General features: G+C 38.4%; 1 protein-coding gene across 1 annotated transcript; it reads right to left on the bottom strand.

Annotated features, from left to right (window-relative positions):
* Positions 1-19,111: 19,111 nt before the first annotated feature.
* On the bottom strand, positions 19,112-20,206 carry LOC128547717 (N-lysine methyltransferase KMT5A-like). The gene has a single exon (XM_053520831.1). The coding sequence runs from the start codon at positions 20,204-20,206 to the stop codon at positions 19,112-19,114; it is 1,095 nt and encodes a 364-aa protein (XP_053376806.1).
* Positions 20,207-21,198: the final 992 nt, after the last annotated feature.

The following is a 21,198-nucleotide window of genomic DNA, read 5'->3' as shown; positions in this document are numbered from 1 at the left end:
TTAAAGGGGCAGTCAATGGCCAATTTTTTTACCCGGCAAAAAATTTTTTTTAAACCCCCGTACCAATTGAGGACGGGGAGTACCCCAAAGGGTTTTGGAAATTGTGCCACACGCGGGAAAGGTCGGGGGTCTTCAGCAGGGGCCGCAGCCCCATCAACAAAAGGTGGGAATCGGGCCACTTTCTTTGGACCACGCCCCGAAATCATATTTGGGAAGTTTCCCTCCAAAAGTGAATATCTCTTTGGGAGGCGAATAACCGCCTTTGGTACTTCCCTACCGTGCCGCAGAACCTCAATGTCTGCTCACACTGCCACCAATTCGACCCCGGGCCGTGGGGGTTTTTTCATACCAGATCCGAAAACCCTCGACCATGGATACCAAAGAAAAAATCACGCAAAGGGCATTGGGGGAGGGGAGGCAAAGAAAAAGAACCTTTAGCGACACCGGAAGTGCAAAAAGAAATTTGGTCTTTAAACGGCAGAAGATGAGGAAGACGAAACAGCAAGCCCGCCTGAAACATCCTGGATTTTCTACAAGAAAGAGGGGGCATAAAGAAAAACACAGGAAGACCCCAGGGAAACAATTCAAGGATACAAAGGATAAACCCTTAAAAAACCCCGTCACAGGAACACCCAGAGAAAAATTTCTAACCCGCCAGAGGATTGACCCCAAAGGAAGAAGCCCGGCCCAAAAAAAATTTCCCCATATGATTACAAAAGGAATTAACCCGATCACCGGGCCTTTAAAAAAAACCCACCAAAGAAGAATCTAAAAAACACCTACGATTACAAGGAGGAACAAAATGAAGGTTAAGCAGTGCTGGTTTTTTACGCGGTTCCCAGGGGGGGTTTTAAAAAACAAAAATCTTTTTAAATCTGGGGGAATGGTACGCTATGCGGGGGAAATGCAAAAAGGGAGCAGTCGGTGAAAAACGTCTTTAGACTTACTTACTTGAGGGGAAAAAAAAGCTTCAAGATTCAACAAAAGAAACATTACCGTCGACAATACATCCGGGCCCAACAAATTTTTTAAGATCTCAAAAAGGGTTGACGACAGACGCTCATCAACTATAACAAAGCATGAAACACTTTTTCGATTTAAAAGTGAACGTTTGCCCTGAAACCAACCAAAACAAGACGAAAAGGAGGGAATACGACAGGGTTTAAAGCAATAAAATACAAGTTTGGCCTAATTTTAAAAGCACTGGCGAAAAAAGCAAGAAAACCGACAGAGACAAAAAAAGGCGACCGAACTAAACCCCCGCGACACCGTCCGAAGTACAGACAGAAAAATTAAAGGTGGCAAAACCAACATTCGAGAAGTCCATGGGGGCCATGCAAACAGAGGAACTTTCAAAAAGTTGAACTCGGGGAAGTTAACGGGTTATATGCGGCTTTTTGGGGTTTTCCCTTTGGCACACGGCAATAGGCCATCGGTGAAACCAAATTGAAAACAGCACAGAGAAACCACACCGAAACCCAATTTCCAAGCCCCAAATTGTAAAACAAGGACAAAAATATTGGTTTGAGGGGGGGGGAACAAAAGCCCGTTTTAACAAAGGGACACAAACCATGTTTTTGGGATGGTACGGAAGGAGAAATTTCAATCTTAAACAAATATTTTAAGGCAACAAAGGGGTGCAGGCAAAGAACACAAAAAAACGACAACTTCATATTACAACATGAAGGGCCACCCAAATTTTTTAAGGTATCGAAATGGACAAACACAACTACATAAAAAACAAATTGCACCCAAATACACTGCAAAGGGACGCGAGGAAAAATTTTTGAAACGAAACAGTTTCGAGGTTAAACAAGGCAAAAAGGGAAGGGACATTTTAACTTTTTGGGCTCGCCAGAACACGGGGCAAACACACACACAGGCACAGGGACAACACAAGGCGGAAAAGACACAATACAATTGAAAGGGATGTACCTTTTAAATACCACACACGCCCCGAGATGACCACCCACGGGCAAAACAATTGACGGAAGGCTCAGCAATAAAAGGGAAAGGAGAATCAAACAACGGGACTACAAAAGGGGACCACACCCCCCGGCGCCCCCATCGAAAGGGGAGATGTGACAGGGGAAACCAAGGGCGAAAAACCCATAGCCACAACCACGCAGACAACCACCGATGGCCCCCAAAACGGGGCAAAACAAAAATCAAAAAGAAGCCCAAACAAATTTTATGAGGGAACTAAGGGCGCAATTCAATGACGACCAAAACGCAGGCTCAGATCCCCTTCAACGACATCAATAAGGGACCAGTTCAACGGAGCGGTCGCCCAAAAGCCAAGAAAATAAATCGGAAGCTGGGGTACAAGAAGGAGGAGGCCGGCCCTGCATATTTTCCCGAACAACCCAACTGGCCAGGAATCAAAGCAGAAGAAATTTTTCACCGTTCCCCCCCCCAGCTGAAAGGGGTCCCACAACCACCAACACGGAGGACATGAATGAAAAGTGCATTATTAAAAAAACCAAGCAAAGTACAAAAAGGGAATATAGAAATACTACCCCAACACAAGACAATTTCAAAGCAAAAAGCAAAAGGGGGACTTTTGATATTCATCCAGAACCCAGAACGGGAAAGGGCATATTTGTTTTTGGGAGACCCCCAAACAAAAAAGGGAAAAAGGGAGTTTTTCCCACGATGACATGAAAAGGGCCGGGGACTTATTTTTTGGCGATTATCACGGGGCGATTAGGACAGCACGGGAAAGGGCGGAAAAAACACTGAAGGTTTTTGCTTCCCCCAAAAAGCAACTACATGTTTTTTTAAAGGAACAAACTTTTGGAACAAAGATGTGTTCGACCGCCCGAGGGAAAAGGGTGAAACCCCACCCATCGGAGAATTCTTCATAAACCCCGGGAAAAGAAAAGAAAAATCTTTCTGCGAAAAACAAATTTAAACCGATCCCGGAGGGAAGGGAAGGGGAAACAGAAGTTGTTTTGTTTAGTCGCGACAAGAGATATTAAAGCAAAGAGGACACTTTTTTGACAAACGGTGCCCGAGGGTTTCGGAAAAAGGCGAAAAAACTAGTTTGGGCTACACGCATGGGAAATTTTTTTATTTAAATTTATTATATAAAATTTTACAACTACTATTTCTCTATTCCTCGCTTAAATTCTACTCTTTTTGCTATTTTTTAAAGGGAATTTGCTTTGGGCTTTTTAAATTTAAAGGGGGTTAACCGGGGAACGTCCCCAGAGCAGGAGCCTTAATTTTTTTTTTAAAAAGTTTGGGTCCGGGTTTTTCTTATTTTTTAGGAAACCTTCCCAATTGGGGCTTGTTGAAAAAAAGGGGGGTTTAAACCAAGAACGGTCCCCAAGTTTGGAAATGCTTAGCGTTTTTTTTAATTATATTGTGGGAAATGTAGTTTTTAATTGTATGCTCCCCTTGTTTTTTCCGAAAATCTAATACTGAAAACCTTCTTTATTCATTCATTAATTAAACTTTTTATATCCACTCATTTGCTTTTTGTTGGGGTTTAGGTGTCTTTGAAAATTTTTGCAATGTTAAACTTAAAAAAATTAAATTTGGGGAAACCCCCACCCTTGGGGGGGGGTCCCGGGGGCCCCACCCTTTTTTTACCGGCTCCGGCGGCCCGGCCTTCGGGGTTTTAAAGGATCCAACAACATAGCCTAATTTGCTATCCGTGGCCAACGGGCAGAGGCTTTGCAAATTTTTCTTCCCTCGTAAAATTCACCCTCAATCGGGTCAAAAAAAGTCTGCCATTTTGAAATAAAACCCTTTAGGAAAAAATAAAACATAAAAACCTTTGGGACTTTTTTTGACAAAAACATTAAAATATTTTTAAGAAAAGAAAAGGGCCAAGACCTGCAAATAAAAAAATTTACACTGTTTTTTTTCCCAAAAAAATTTAATCAGTGGCCCTAATTTAGGATCAAATAAGGATAGGTGCTAGACAAAAAAATTAAAAAAAAAACATATAAGAGCAATACCCCCCCCGGGGGCCCCAGGGCCCAAATAAATTGGGAGTGGTTTAACTTTCCCTTTACCCCCTTAAAAAAAATTAAAAATTTGGGGTAGACAGAAAAATTAGAAAAAAAAAAAAATTGTTTAAAGCCCTCCATTCTTTAAAAACTGTATTGAGAAAACAAAGTGGGGGGAGGAATATCAACCATGTCTAAGTCTCTAAAACCCCAACAGCTTTAATATACGGGGCTTAAACTATGTAAAAACATACAAAACTAAAAAATTTTTTAGACAATAACCCCCACATTAATATTGTTTTTACCAGGAAAAAAAATTTAGTAGTAACCGTTTTGGACTTTTCCGGGTTCCTCCCTCGGAAAAAACCCTTAAGCATTTTTTCTAACCCCAAAAAATGGTAAGGTGGTGCAGCGGGGGATTAGCATATATTTTAAAGGGCAGGGCTTTAAAACTAGGGGTGGTCACTGTAGACACCCCCAGGGACAAAAAAGGGGGAGGGGGTCTATAAAATTTAAATTTAATAAAAGTATTTATAGTAGGTCCCCCCTATTTCGGGTTAATTTAAATGTAAGGGGAGAAAACCTGGAATAACTAAATAGAATAAAAATTTCATCTTATTCAAAGATAAACAATCTCCCAAAAACTGTGGATAACAGGTGATTTTCATGCCATCAAAAAAAAGGGGGGTCAAACAAACTGATAGGATAGTAGGGATTTTTTGGGGAGCTGGCAAAAATCAAAATTTGGTTATTATAAAATGATGGTCCCCCCCCACGGGGTTAGATAAAAGTTCGATACTTTCTCCTTATAGACCTCATTTTGGGCCCCAGTCCCAAAATTTGGGGCACAATTGGCATGGGGTAGTTAATGATAATTGGGCTCAGACCACTTCCTTTTATATATACATTAAATCAAAAATCAAGAAAATATAGAACCCCAAATTTTTTGGGGGACAAAATAATAAATTATAAAAAGGGCCCGGATGGTCAAATTTTTCCCACCCATTTATGTTTGGGCATTGAACCTGAGGAAACTACTGTGAGGACATTGACCCCTTTTACCACCTTTTTTAAATAATTAAGAAACTGGACATGGCTGAGAAATCAAAACCCGCTCACCCTCCGGCCCCCCTGGGTGGTCCGTCCCGTAGGGGAAATAAACCTGTAAAAAGGGTGGAACCCCGGGAAAAAAAAAAGGGCAAAAAATCCAATTTAAAAGAAACCCAATCCGGTAATTTTGCCCCAATTTGAACGGGCCCCCCCAGAAAAAAAAAACTAAACAGGTCCTTTTTTGGAAGCAAAAAAAACAAAATTTGGGAAACAAAAATTCTGGAAAGGCCCTCAACAAGTAAATGTAGTGAAAAAAATTTTGGGCCCAAAAATTAAAAAAATTTAAAGGGAAAGCTTCCAACCCTTTTAACCACAAATTAAAAATTTAAAACAAAAACATACAAAAAATCCCCTTTGAAAAGGCCCGTTTTTTGGTACGCCCTACAAACGGGTCTCAAGTATTTCAAATATTTTTACCCAAAAACCCTTCAATACCAGGAAAGTTTTTTTGAGTCACGCCCACGAAATACAATATATGACCCGGGGGGAAAATGATCCCCCTTTTAAACTTCCCATTACTCTTTCGGGAATTAAAAAATGCTTTCCCAAAAAGGGCCGTGTTTCCCGCGGCGGGCTTGATATCCGCCCCTAAAAAAATTTGTTCAAGCCCCTTTGCCCGATACTGCACAGGATTTTGGGTGGATACTAATAACAGGGTGTGGCGGGGGTGTGTGTACCCAGCGTGTGGAGAGGGCATGCTGATCCCATTACACAAAAAGGGAAAGTTTAAGAACGATCCCCAAATCATATAAACCCCAAAGACCCCTTTCAATCTGGCTTTAAAAAAGGGGAAAAAAGCATTTTGGCCCCAGCTTGCCCGTTTGCAGCAGGATGGACCCTATAAAAAAACAAATCACGTTCAGGGGCAAAACAATTTTTTGGACCTTACGCAGCCTTTGTTTTAACCTGGCATTTTTGGTTTTATTATATAAGCTAAAGAATAGGGATGTCACGGGTCCCCTGCTTCCATATTTAAGGCCCCTTCCTTAAGGGTTGGGAAAAATTTTCTTTTAGGGTAGTGGGGTACGTGGGATCAAAAACCCCCTCTTGAACGTGGAACACCTCAAGGTCCGTCCTCCCCCTTTTTCTTTTTTCCATTATAATCAACGGTCTCCCGATACCCCTTAAACTCTGGGATAGTCATCAGCCATTTGCAGATGTTTCGGGAAAAATGGAAATCGGGGTTTCCAATGTGGTCAAACAAAGCCCAGGATGCACAGGCAGAGTTGGACTCTCTAGGGGGGGGGCAAAAAACCGGGGGGTTTCCAAAATTTCAAAAACTAAAACATACTATTTTTTTTGGAAAAATCAATCCCAGGCCCATTTTGAACTTTAAATTTTAAGGGGCAAAACCCAATAAAATTTTTTTAAAGTTGCTCGATTTTTACGGTATTTGTATAAAAAACTCAAAATTCGAGCAACACATATTAGACTTGGTCAAAGGGTGCCAGAGGGACTTAAAGTTTGCGGATTTTAAAAAGGGCCCAGAGTTTTGGGGGAAACGGGTAAAAAATTTCCCTAAAAGGTTTAAAAAAAATAGTTTAAAGATGCTCAAACTATTCGGTTTCTAGAAATTACCAACTCAAGAAGCTTGATAGAGAAACAAAATACTCCCCCTGAGGCGGGCCCCTGGGTGCCCCAGCCCCCCCACTCCTGCCCCCATGATCTTGAGGTAGGGGCAGGAAAAATCCCCCCCCTGAAACTAAAAAAGAATGGAACAAACTTTAAAATTTTGGGACCAAATTAAGGCCTATAAAACCAATAACCCCGTTCCCTCTTTTTTAGGGACAGGGGTTTTTGCTAGGTCTAAATTCAAAAAATTCGTCTCCCATTTTTTGCCAATTTTTCAGGAATTTTGCTGAAAACTGTGGCTTAAAGGATGAAGATTTTCTGAAACAAAGGCCCCCCCCGGTTCCGCCATGGAGGGTATAGATATTTTATTTAAAAGACAAAGTGAAAAAAACCATTTTCCGCAATCCCCCAAATACCGAAACCAAAAACTATTTTGAAAAATTTCAGGGATTTCACATATACACAGATGGGCAAAATTTCCAAAAAAAGGGAAGGGACTTTTTGCTGTTTGGGGTACCATCAAAGAAAATTAAAGAACAAATAGATAGGTTTAAATAACAAAACACCATCTAAACAGCAAAGTCCTTGCCAAACAAAAACTCTATTGCGGGATTTTTTCCAACAAACCAAGTAAAGTGGCCAAATTTTCAGATTCCCCCTCCTTTCCCCACCTCACTGAAATCAAATAAAGTCCCGTCGAGGCCAAATTGCCGGGGCAGAAATTTAAATTTAAATTTTCATAATGAGGGCCAAAACGCAGGTCTTTAGGTACCATAGTAATGGTGTCCAGCACACATAGGTTTATCGGTAATGAGAAGGGAATTTGGGGTCCAAGGCCCGGGGCTGGGTTTTTAGACAAAAAAACCAAAAATATTGGGCCCCACCCACTGAGGTAATTCCCCGGATTTTAACCTAATTTTTGCCAAATGGCAAGCATCGCTGCCTTCTAGGGGACCAAAAAAATTTAAAATTTAAGACCTCAAAAGGGGGTCAGGGCCCTCCCGATAACTATTCACAAGAAAAAAATAATAAGGCATAACACGGCCCAGACAAAGGGACAAACCCCCGGGGCCCGGGAATTTCCGGGGAGTATATCATGAAAAATTTAACCGGTTTTTTCCCGTGAAAAAGAGAAATATGATTCCAATCATTTATTTTGGACTGTATTGGGAAATTTTGGGAAAAACAGAGATGTTTTTGAAACAAACACTCTCATCCCTTGGGCCTTAACAAAACACTTAAAAAAATACTAATTTCCCCCTAAAATAAAAGGAAAAAGCTTTTTTTAAAAACATAAAAAAATTCATTCTAGATTGTAGATTAACATTTAAAAATTTTAAAAAAAAATATCAAAAGGTCTAATCTTCCCACATTGTTTTTACCTTATTTTAAAAAACTAAGAACAAAAAATAATATATGGCTTATACTGGGTTTTCTCATACTTAACATAGAATGAAAATATAACACTTTTTGAGATAAAAAGATAAATTTCCCAAAAATAGAGTAAAGGTCTGGGGTGAGTGAAACATCAGAATTTCTTTTTGTGAGTTGAATCTAGTTTTTATGATATTTTCAAATTTATAAAACTTAAAAAAATTTAAAAAATTTATAAAGGGAAAGTAATTTGTTTTTAATATGTGTGAAGTGTGTTACCGGATATATCAGAGCTAGAGGTATAACGGGGGGAATTTTTTCCCCTTCAAAATTCGCGAGGGCCCGGGAGGCCCAGACAGATATGTGGAAAAAAAATATACCAAAAGTACCCCTAGCTCTGAAATATCCTCGTAAAAAACACAGCATCACATAAAATAACTGGTTTTAAAACGCAAGTTTTTAAACATTTCAATTTTTTTTTATTTAATTTTTATTTATAGAAACTATCATTTAAATTAAAATTTTTTTTTTAATTAAATTTTTTCACTTAAAGATTCGCTTTTCCCGCACCTCACTGACTGAAACCAGAAACGTTTTTATTTTAAAAAAAGGGGTTCCCCAGGTAATTAAACCCCAAAATATTTCTTTCTTCGTATTTATTCTTTTTCATTTCATTGGGGCCCCAAAAGCTTATCTCGGGGTCAATTTTCTTTTAAACGCCCCAATAGTAAATTTTTTATTTCAGTGCCTATCCCCATGTTTTATACTACGTTTAAAAGAAATAAAGGGATCAGAAAAAAAACAACGAAAAAAAAAAAACAGAAAAAAACGGGTATAAAAAAATAAAATCTGCGGGTTCCGATTTAAAATCATATTGGACGGAATATTTTTTAAACTCGGGGTTTTTACGAATTTAAAGTATGCAAAAAAGACGATAGTGTTGTCGGGAAACTCTGGGTTTATTTTTAAAAAAAGGAATCGTTTGGCCCTTTTCAAATTTTTCATTTAAAAATCTTGTAGAGGAATTTTCCCATTTCAGACATTTTTGGTAGCTTTTTCTTGAAACTACCGACTGGGGAAAAAATTTTGAACTGTTTTGTTGTGGATACCATTGTGAAAATCGCTTTGGGAAAAAAACCAAAACTGAAGATATTGACGCAAATGATCAAGGGCCAGAAAACGAAATAACACCGAGAGGGGTACAAAGTGGGCCAACCTCTGTATATGAGGGTTTTGGGGGCCCCTTTGGAAACTGGACGGAGAAAGGGAAATTTTCCCCACTCGAGGGAAAGCGATATCAAAAACACCCCTTTCACGGGAATTTAAAAAGCACAAAACCTTTGTTTCAATTTAAAAAAGCAATCAAGATTAGCATTGTGAATTATACAAATTTTTTTGAAGGACAAGATCATTGCAAATGCTTTGAGATTTTTTTGCGACTGCATTCAAAAATAAATTGGAGGGCCCAATTTACGTAGACTTGGGTAATTTTGAACAAACCCAACATTTTTTAGTTTTTTCTGAATGAACCCAAATGTTGTTTTAAAAAAATATTTGGGGGTCACAAAATGGCATTTTTTTAGGATATATATTTCTAAATACAGTTTTTTTCTAACTCATCCTTTAAAAAGACTTTGCTTGGCAAGATAGTTTTTAAACTAACATTCCTGAATAAAGGTATCCCCTGGTGATTAAAATGCTTTTTAAGAGTCCCTTTTCCCTGTTTAATGGCTTAAAAAAAGTAGTTTTCCCAAATTGGGAAAAATACGGCAAAAATTTCGGTTTTTTTAAAACGGTACTTTTTTAAAAATTTTTTAAAATTTTTTTTCAGGAAATGGGACGTTTTAATCAAAATAAATCGACGGCCCCCGGGGGATTTTTGAATTGTAAATGGGTTTTAAAAACCCGTGTGGGGTGTGTGTGTGTGGGGTGTGTGTGTGGGGCGTGTTCGGGGTTGTTTGTGTGTGTGTTTTGGGTTTAACGTCTTTTTTCCCCAAAAAGTTTTCAGTCATATAAAAAACGGGGTCTACTTTTTAGCAGGGGCCAAAAGCCCCCCATTATTTATTTTTGGGAATTCCTTTTTGATTTTTTGAATTCAAGGGAAAAAACAACCTTAGTATGTTTTTATACTTGCAGTTTTGTTGGGAGAACAAGAAAGCAGGGTGGTTCCCCCCACCCACCTGGATCGCTATAAAAATATTCCCTGTGGCCCCCTTAAAATCTCCGATCTTTTTGGCCATTATAAAAAAAACTTCTTGGATGAGGGCGAAAAGCACATACGCTAGGTTCCGCGAGGGACTAGAAAGCCCCAGAAATTTAAAAAACTGGGCAAAGGATGGGGTTGGTATTGTAAGGGGAGGCAAAACCAGTCCCAAAGAAGAATGAAAAGATTTTTTGGTCTAAAGGTGTATTTGGGAAAAAATTTACTGTGCAAATCAGCATACCAAGTAATTTTTATAACGGGAAGTTTTTTTTTGGATTAAAGGGGTTGGATAAAACCGAACATTAAAATGTAAAAACCCAAAATTTTCAAAACGGGAGTGACGAAAAAGTCCCTTAAAATAGAATTTAAAAAGGGCCAAAAAAATAAAACGTAAAATGGGGGATTAAAACACAGGGGTATTGAACCCGAAAATTTTTTTTATATAAAAATTTTGCAACACTTTTTTTTCTTACAATGGGGTCCCATCGAGGGAGTATTATTTTTTCTGCCAATGAAAACATGATTTTAGCTCAAATTTATAGTTCACGGAGATGGAGTGATCACCAAAAACCTGCATCTATAAAGTAAAAAAAAAAATAAACCTTTGAAATTTGGAAGATTCGATATTTATCATTATCTCTAAATGAACACGAAATACCTGATTGTCCTGAAATATGAAAATTTAAAGTTTTTTTTAAATTTTTTCTTAAAACTGAAAATGCTAAAAAAAATTTTCCGCTATTGGGGCTATTTTGCAAAAAAGTATCTGCTATGGCCTATAATGTAGTGCACGGGTAGGTCCCAAATTTTATAATCATTATGAACAACAATTTCCCAAAACACCCGTTACAACATTTTTCCCTACGAAATTTAAAAATGAAAGTGCTCCAGAGAAGAGTGATTTCCGAAAATAAACCCTTTAAAAATTGGGTCACTGCGTTTATTATCCACGGGGGCCCCCTTTTTCCTTTAAAAACCTTTTACATTTTTCTCATTGACCGTTTTTAAAACTGGCCTTAATTTCTCTGCGGTGGGTTTAGTGTGGGTTTTAAAATTCTTTCAACATTGCGGGAGACGGTTTTTGGGATTTTCCCCAAACCCCCGTAGTTGGGTCTGTGGCCAGTTCGTTTCATAATCCTTCCCCCGGAATTCCTCCTTGGTAAGTGTTTGGGACACTTTTCTTTCCACTATGGTTTGTGTATCAAACCCTTTTAAACCTGCAGACGGGAAAAAAAGTCCTTTTTATGAAAATTTTTAACCCTTTTAATTCCAACCAAATTGTTCCCCGTAACGCAAGTTTTCCCCTGATTTGTTTTAAAGGCCGCCCAAAAATTTGGGCCCGAAAGCCCCAATGCATTCAGATACGCTCAAAAAAATCAACAAAATTCCCCCTATTTTTTATCATAATGTCTTAGGGATAATTTCTGGGTTAAAAACGCCCCTTTTTTTAAAAACCCCCATTTTTTCGTTTTTCTTTTGTACCTTTAAATTCCCATGTTAAAGACCCTTTTCGTCAAATCCCATTTCAAATTGTTACAGTTTAATGTTCGGTGTTCACCAAAGCCCTTAAACCAAAAAACTTTACCGTTATAGGAAATACAAGGAAAGCTGAAGGCAACAGATGAAAATTTTTCCCAAATTTCACCTTTTGACCACAAAATCTTTTCATCTTTTTCCCCTTTTACTGGGGGGGGGGGGGGGCCCCCCTTTGACCAATACCCAAACCATCCTTTGTCAGCTTTTCATCTGAGCATCTAGTACCTCGGGAACCTAAACGTATCGTCATTCGTCTCATCCAAGAATTTTTATCATAGATGCCAGATGATCGGGGATTTTTCAAGAGTCCACAGGGAATATTATATAAGGATCCCCGGGGGGTAGGGGGAAACCCTCCTGCTTTCTTACTTCTACTACAAAAACCGCAAGTATAAAAACATACTAATGTTTTTACCTTTTCCTGGAAATTTAAAAAACTAAAAAGAAATGCACAATAAAATTCCCAAATTTTGGGATTGTGCTCACGCTACAAGTAGACACCGTTTTTTTTATATGACTGAAAATTTGGGTTTAAAAAGACGTTTAAAACCGAACACACACACACCACAGATTTTTTAAAATTACAAATTTTAAACCCAAACCCCCCCCCCTCGATTTTTTTTGACTAACAACGTACATTTCCAAGCAAAAAAAATTGAAAACTTTTTGAAAAGTACCAATTTTTTCAAATCGTAATTTTTGCCGTTTTTACAAATTTGGGGAAAAAACATTTTAAGGGCCCTTAAACAAGAAAAGTGACTTTTTAAAAGCTATTTTTAACCCCAAACCCTCGATACCTTTATTTAGGAATGTTTTAGTTTTTAAAAATCTTGCCCCCAAACAAAGCTCTATTAAGGGTGAGTTAGATAAAACTGTAAATTTTGAAAATACCCAAAATTTCCATTTCTAGTGACCACAAATATTTTTTCAACAAAAATTTTGGGGTTCATTCAGCCCAAAAAAAGAAAATGTTGGGCTAGTTTCGAAAAATCCAGTCTACATGAAAAAGGCTCCCTTTATACAAATGCAGTTCGCAAACCAAATCTCAAAACGTTTTTCAAATAACTTGTCACTTCAACAAAAACCGTAAAATTTACAATGCTACTTTTTGATTTTCATTTTAATTAAAAAAAAGGTGCCCTGTGCCCTTTTTGGCCCACCCCGGGGAAAGGTGGGGTTTTTTGATATCGCATTTCCCCGAGGGGGTGGAATTTTTCCCTCCCCTCCATTTCCGGGAAAGGATCCCCCAAACCTCTTTTACAGAGGTTGGGGCCCCCTTTGTACTCCCCCGGGGTTTCTCAAATTTTTGGGCCTTTTATCATGCTCAAAATCTTCATTTTGGTAAATTTTTCCCAAAACGATTTTCCAAGTGTTCCAAAAACTAACATTCACAATTTTTTTCCAGTCCCGGGAAATTTTAACGTAAAGCTTTCCGAAAATGGGCTGCACTGGGCAATCCCTACAAGATTTTTAAACTGAGAAAAAAGACAAGTCAAACGATTCCTTGTTTTCAAATAAATCCAGAGCTTGCGACAACACTATCGCTTCTTTTCATACCTTTTAATCTCGTCAAGAACCCAGATAAAAAAAAAATTCCTTTTCCCTCATATAATTTTAAATCGGGAAACCGACAGATTTTTTATTTTTTAAAAATCCGTTTTTTTTTGTTGTTTTTTTACGTTTTTTTATTTTTTGATACCTTAAAACTCGTTTTTTCCCTGCTATACAGCATGAGATAGCGCACTGAAATGAAAAATACTACTTTGGGGGCTGAAGCAAATTTAAATCCGAGTAAGGTTTTGGGCCCCCGAAATGCAAAGAAAAAATACCTTTTAAAAATATTTGGAACTTCTACCTGGGGAAAAACATTTTCCCATAACAGAACGTTTTTTGGGTTTAAATCATGAGGTGCAGAAAGCGAATCATAAGGTAAAAAAAATTATAAAAATTAATTTAAATATAGATCTATAAATGAAAAAAAAAAAAAATAAATTGAAAAGATAGAACTATGCATAAAACCGTTTTTAATTGTGATCTCGGGGGGGTTAAAGAGGGTATATCAGAGCTAGGGGTACCTCTTGGGATATTTTTTCTTCACATATCTGTCCCCGCCTCCGGCCTCGACGATATTGCGGAAAAATACCCTCGATATACCCCAAACTCTGATAAACCTGGTAAAACACTCTCACCATACTATAACTATTACATAAACCCCTTTTTACATGATATTTTTGTCAAATTTTAAAAAAAGTTAAAATATCAAAAAACTAATTCCCCCATTACAAAAAAGCAATTCTGAAAAGATCACCGCCAGACCTTTACTAAAAAGAAGTAAATCATTTTTTTCTCTAAAGTGTTAAAAATTTGTCATCTATTTCAAGTATGAGAAAAAACAGTAAAGCCCCCCTACATTTTTTTTCTTAGTGTTTTAAAATTTAAAGGGAAGAAAAAACATTGGGAAGCAGTAAACCATATTGATATTTAAATTTTTAAAATTTTTTCTGTTAACCCACAGTCTAAATGAATTTTTCTTTTGCTTTAAAAACAGCTATTCTATTTAAAATTTTTGGTGGAAACTAGTATAATTTTTAAAAGGGATAGTTAAGGCCACAAAGGGTGAGAGGGTTTTTTTTTCAACACATCTCTGTTGTTACCAAATCAAAACATCCAATAAAAAAAATTTTTGGGAAACATATTTCTTTTCTAAAAACTGGGCACAAACCGGTTTAATTTTTCATGATATCTGCCGGGAAATTTTCCTGCAGCAGGTTTTTACCTTTTTCCCCAGCCGTGTTTTGACCTTATTTTACTTTTTATCTTGTGAATAGTTTTTCTGAAAGGCTGAGCCCCCCGAGGTCTTTAAAATGTTTTTAATTTTTGGGTTTCCCCAGAGGCAATGGGTTCTTGCCATTTGGCAAGAATTTTAGTTCCCAAAACCGGAATAAACCTCATGGGTTTAGAGGTCAATATTTTTGGTTATTTGTCTAACAACAGTCCCCTTGGGGGGCCCCAAGGGGGGCTCTCCATTACCCCAAAATTTTAAACCCATGTGTCGGACACCTTTCAGGTTTTAACCCCCTAGACCGCGTTTAGGCCCCCCATTTAAAGTAAAATTAAAAATTTCTGTCAGCAATTCTGGCCTCGCCGACTAATTTTGATTTCAGGGCCCGGGGAAGAGAGTGAATTTTGAAAAAAAGGGCCCCTTTTTCTTGGTTTTTTTGGCCCAAAAACCAGCACTGAGTTTTTTTTATTTGGGAAGGGCTTCTGCTGTATAATGGATTTTATTGTTAGTTAACCTATATATTTGTTCATAATTTTTTTGATGGTACACCAAAAGCAAAGGGTACCTTCCCGGGGTTTAACATTTTGAAACCCCTTGTAATGTGTTTAAAAACATGAATATTTTTTGAAATAGATTTTTGTTTTTTGTATTTGGGGGGGGATTGGGGCAAAACAATTTTAAATTTACATTTTCTGTTAATTTAAATTTTTCTATATTTTTCCCTGGCGGAACCAGGAGGGCCTGTGTTCAGCAAATCTTACATCCTTTTAAGCCACAGTTTTTAGCTAATTCCTGAGAAGGGGCACCAAATGGGGGACCCGTAGTTTTTTAAATTTTGACCTAGCAAAAAAATCCTGTCCCCAATAAAGAGTGAACAGGGTTTTTTGGTTTTTTAGGCCTTAAAAATTTTGGTCCAAAATTCAAAAGTTTGTTCCATTCTTCTTAGTTTTTAGGGGAGGTAAAACCTGCCCCAAAACCCAAATCATGTGCAGGGGTGGAGCTGAGGGCACCCAGGGCCCCGCCTCAGGGCCCGTATTTTTTACTCTTCAAACTTTTTGATAGAGTAATTTCTACACCAAATAGATTTTTAGCATCCCAAAACAAAGTTTTTAAAGTATTTAGGGATTTGTACGTCCCAAAATCTCTGCCTTTTAAAATCCGCATAAAATTTAAATCCCCCTGGCACCGTTTACCAAGCTAAATTTTGTGTTCTCGAATGTGGTTTTTTTTTCCAATAATACTCGTAAAAAACAGCAACCTTTTAAAAAATTTTATTGGGGGTGCCGCCTAAATTAACGTTCAAAGGGGTCCTGTGATTTTTAATTTTCCCAAAAGAATAGCTACTTTTTTTTTAAATTTCTGAAATTTTTAATCCCCCGTTTTTAGCTCACCCCATAGAGGGGTCCCCAAACCCGCCCGTTCATCCTGGGCTAGTTTTTACCACATTGGGCCCTGTTTCCCCTGTTCCAGAATTTATCTGCAAACGGGTGATGCCCATCCCAAGTTTAAGAGATATCTGGAGAAGTTGATTATAATGGAAAAGAGCAAAGGTGAGAGGGTCGAACCTTGAGGTGCCCTTTTTAAGAGGTTCTTTTATCCGAGATAAACCCCATCTACCCTAACAGAAATTTTCCCACCAAAAGGAAGGACCTTAAGACTGGAAGCAGGCCCCCCGTGACCCCCAAATTTTTTTAAGCCTTTTATAAAACACCAAAATGCCCGGTTAAACAAAGGGTGCAGTAAGGTCCAAAAATAAGGGTAAACACTAACCCTACCTTTTTTGGGAAAAAACACATCATGCTGCAAACGCAAGCTGGTCCAAGTGCTTCTTCCCCTTTTTAAAAAACCCGATTAAAAGGGGTTCCTATGGGTTTAAAAATGAAAATTGGGGGTCGTTCTTTTTTCTTTACCATTTTTGTGTAATGGATCACCATTCCTCCCCCCCACCGCTGGGTACACACACCCCGCCACACCCTTAAAATAGTATCAACCATAACTCCAGTGGGAGTATCGGGCAGGTTTCTTGAAAATTTTTGGGAGGACAGGATATCAAAACCCCGCCGCAGAAAACACGCCTTTTATTAAAGCATTCCTTTAATTCCTGAAAAGTAAAAAAATAAATTTTTAAAAAGGGAAACATTTTCCCCCCCGGGTCATATATTGTATTTCTGTGACTGAAATCCAAATCTGCCCTGGTTTGAAGGGTTTTTGGGGGAACAAATTTGATCCCCTTGAACCTGGGGGGGGGGGGGAGGCGTCACAGAAACGAGGGCCCTTTTTAACGGATTTTTTGCTAGTTTTTTGTTTAAAAATTTTTAAAGTGGTACAGGGCTGAAGCTATCCCTTTTAAATTTTTTTTAAATTTTTTTCCCAAAAAAAAAAAAAAAAAAAAAAAAAAAAAAAATTTTTCACTACTTTTCTATTGAACACTTTCACAGAATTTTGTCCAAATTTTGTTTTTTACTTTCCAAAAAGACCTGTTTTGTTTTTTATTTTCTGCCCGAGTCAAATTGTCAGGATTACCAGACTAGGATTTCCCTTTTAAAATTTATTTTTTGCTTTTTTTTCCCTTTTCCCGTACCACATTTTTACAGGCATCATTCCCCTACGGGGCTGACCTGCCCCCTTTTTGGGGGGGGGAGGGAGAGACAGGAATAATTTCCCCACCCTGGGCCATATCTTTTTTAGTTTTAAAAAGGTGGAAAAAGGGGTCAATGTCATCACAGTAGATATCCTCAGGTTCAATGCCTAAAAAAATAACTGAAAAAAAGTAGACCAGCCCCCTTTTTATAATTTTATTTTTTTTCCCAAAATTTTTTGGTTTTTATATTTTTTTGTATTTTTGCAAATTTTAAAGATATATATATAGGGAAGGGTCCGAGCCCATAAATTTTCATTAACTACTCCCATGCCAAATTTTGCCGAAGTCTTGGGGCTGGCCAAAGTGGGTCTATACAGGAGAAAGTACCTCTAAATTTTATCTAACCCTGTGGGGGTACCCCATTCATAAAAACCAAATTCTGATTTTCTGCCCCCGCTCCAAAAAATCCCACTCCTCCTATCATATAGTTTTTACCCCCAATTTTCATGATGAGCATGAAAAATCACCTGAAACACATTGTTTTTGTAGATTGTTACTTGAATAAAAAAATGATCTGTTTTTCCTATTCAGTGATTCCCCCCGGTTATCTCCCCTTTCATATAAATTAACCAGAAATAGGGGGGATCTTACTGTATATACTTTTTTTAATTGAAAATTTATAGACCACCCCCCCATCTTTTTCCCCCGGGGGTGTTTTACAGTGGGCCACCTCATATTTTTAAAGCCGTGCTAAAATATACTGCAAAACCCCCCGCTGCCCAACTCTACCAAATATTTGGGGGGTTAAAAAATTGCAAAAAATTTTGAGTAAATAAAACCGGAAAAAACCTAATACGGCCCACTCTAAATTTTGTTTTTTGGATACATACAATAACAATGTGGGGGGTTTTTGCTAAAAATTTTTTTAGTTCTGTACGTTTGGGCACTAGCAAGCCCTGTAAAATTTAAAACTGATGAGTTTTTAGAGACTTAGACATGGTTGATATTACCCCCCCCTACTTTGTTACTCATACAGTTTTAATGAATTTGGGGAAATTAATCAATTTACATTTGCGTCTACCACATTTTAATTTTTTTAAAAGGGGCTAGGGAAAGTTACATGCCCCACCAACATGGCCCGGCCCCCGGGGAGATATTGCTCAAAATATGTTTTTTTTTTAAATTTTTTGTCTACACCTCATCCTTATTTGATCCTAAATTCAGACCACTGATTAATTTATTTTGAATAAAACAGTGTAATTTGTTATTTGCAGGTCTAGCTTTGCTTACTATAATATTCTTAATGATTTTTGTCAAATCGTCAATGGTTGCATGTTTTATTTTTTCCTGATGTTGTATTTCAAAATGGACAGACTTTTTTTGACCAGATTGAGGTGACAATTTTACGAGGGAAGAATACATTAGCAAAGCCTCTGCCCGTTGGCCACGGATAGCAAATTAGGCTACTCGTGTTGATCCCTTACACCTCGAAGCGGTCTGCAGAGCGGTAAGGGTGGGTTCAGGTACCTCGGAAGGGTACCCCGTTTATTCTTTTAAGTTTAACATTACAAAAAATTACAAAGACACATAAACCCTAACAAATGCAAATGAGTAGGCATATAAGAATTTAATTAATGAATGAATAAAGAAGGTTTACAGTATTAAATTACAGATACACAATGTGAGCATACAATTAATACTACATACCACACAATCATAATTAAAAAAAAACGCTAAGCATCCAGCTCTGGGGACCGTTCTTGGTTACCCCGTTTATTCAACAAGCCAATGAAGATTCCCTAACAATAAGAAACCAGTACAATCATTATAAAGAAAACATTAAGGCTCCTGCTCTGGGGACCGTTCTCGGTTACCCCGTTTATTCAACAAGCCAATGCAAATTCCCTAACAATAGCAAATGAGTAGACATTTAAGCGAGATACTAGAGAAATAGTAGATTGTAAATTGTATATAATAAATAAGTAAAGAAATACCTATGCGTGTAGCCAATCTAGTTTCTCGCCATCTTCAGACCGTCGAGCACCGTAGTCAAACAGTAGCTCCTCTTCTGCTTTAATATCTCTTGTCGCGACTAGCAAAACAACTTCTGTACCATTCACTTCCCTCCGCATCGGTTTCAAATTCTGTTTCTTCGCAGAATGATTTACATATCTTCCGGGACTGTTATGAAGATATTCTCCTGGTGGGTGGCATTCACATTCCGTCGACGCGTCGACACACATCTTTGTTCCATGTTTGTTCCTGAAAAACAACATGTAGTTGCATATAGGGGGAAGCAAATCCTTCAGTCGTCTTTCCGCTTCCTGTGCTGTCCTAATCGCCCCGTGATAATCGCAAACTACGTCCCCGGCCTTTATCATGTCATCAGTGGCAAATACTCCTTTTCCTTTTTCGTCGGTGGCGTCTCGAATACAAATATGCTTCCAGTTCTGCTTCTGGATGAATATCATTAGTCCCTCTTCGCTTCTCTGCTTGAAATCTGTCTTGTGTTGGCGTAGTATTTCTATCATCCTCTTCTGTACTTTGCTCTGGTTGATTTTAATACTGCACTTCTCATACATGTCCTCCGACGTTGGTGGTTGTGGGACCTCTTTCAGCTGGGCAACGTGAATCCTCTTCTGCTTCGATGTCCTGGCCAGTTGCTTGTTCGCAAAATATTCAGTCCACGCCTCCTCCTTCTTGTACCGCAGCTTCCGATTGATTTGCTTGGCCTGGTCGACCGACCTCACGTTGAACTGGTCCATTATTGATGTCGTTGAAGGTATCTGAGCCTGCGTTAGGTCGTCATTGAATTGCGCCATTAGTTCCATCATAATCTCGTTGGTCTTCTTTATGATTGTAGTTTTGCCTGTTTTGGGTGCCATCGGTGGTTGTCTGCGTGGTGTGGCTATGTTGTTCGCGTTGGTTTCCTCTGTCACATCTCCTTGCGATGTTTCGCAGCCGGTGTTGGTCCCTTCTTGTGGCTCCTGTTGTTCGACTTCTCCTTCTCCTTCTATTGCTGAGCCTTCCGTCAATTCGTATGCCTGTGGATGGTCATCTCGGTCGTGTGTGGTATAATACTGGTACATCCCTTTCAATTGTATTGTCGTCTTTACCGCCTTGTGTTGTCCCTGTGCCCTGTAGTGTGTGTTCGCCACGTGTTCTGAGCGAGCCAAATAGTTAGAAATGTCCTTCCTTAATTCCTTGTTTAACCTCGAGCTGTACGTTTCAAAACTCTTCCTCGCGTCGTTTGCAGTGTATTCTGGATACAATTTGTACTTCCTATGTAGTTGTGTTAGTTCATGCGATACCTTAACAAATGGCTGTCCGTCATGTTGTAATATGAAGTTGTCGTTTTCTGTGTTCTTTGCCTGCACTCTTTGTTGCCTAATATATTTGTTGTAAGATTGAAATTTCTCCTTCCAGTACTCATCCAAAACAATGTTGGTGTCATATTGTAAAGCGGTCTTATGTTTCCCCACCATCACAACCGTACGGTGTCGCTGGGTTGAGTTCGGTTGCCTTCTTTTGTCTCTGTCGATCTCTTGCTTCTTTCTCCAGTTGCTTGAAAATTAGGCCAAACTTGTATTTTATTGCTTTAACCCTGTCGTATTCCCTCCTGTCGTCTTGTTTCAGGTTGATGTAGTCATCGTTCACGTAGAAATCGAAAAAGTGTTTCATGCATTTGTTATAGTTGATGAGCGTCTGTACGTCAACGTTGTGAGATCTTAAAAAGTCGTTGGCCAGGATGTATCTGTCGACGGTAATGTTTCTTATGTTGAATCTTGAAGCTTTTTTTCCCATCAAGTAAGTAAGTCTAACGACGTTTTTCACCGACTGCTCCTTGTTGCATTTCCCCTGCATAGCGTACCATTCCCCTAGTTTTAAGAAGACTTCTTGTTTTTCAAATCCAATGGGAACCGCGTAAAAACCAGCACTGCTTAACCTTCCTTTTGTTCCATCCGTGTAATCGTAGGTGTTCATTAGATTCTTCTTTGGTGTTCTAAGGCCAGGTGATCGGGTTAATGTCCTTTTGTAACCATATGGAGACTTCTTTGGGCCTGACTTCTTCCTTGGTGTC

This window comes from Mercenaria mercenaria, chromosome 13 (genome assembly GCF_021730395.1).
Source record: "Mercenaria mercenaria strain notata chromosome 13, MADL_Memer_1, whole genome shotgun sequence".
NCBI classification, from domain to species: domain Eukaryota; kingdom Metazoa; phylum Mollusca; class Bivalvia; order Venerida; family Veneridae; genus Mercenaria; species Mercenaria mercenaria.
The sequence above is the reverse complement of the archived record's forward strand: the minus strand, read 5'-3'. Positions and strand labels throughout refer to the sequence as shown.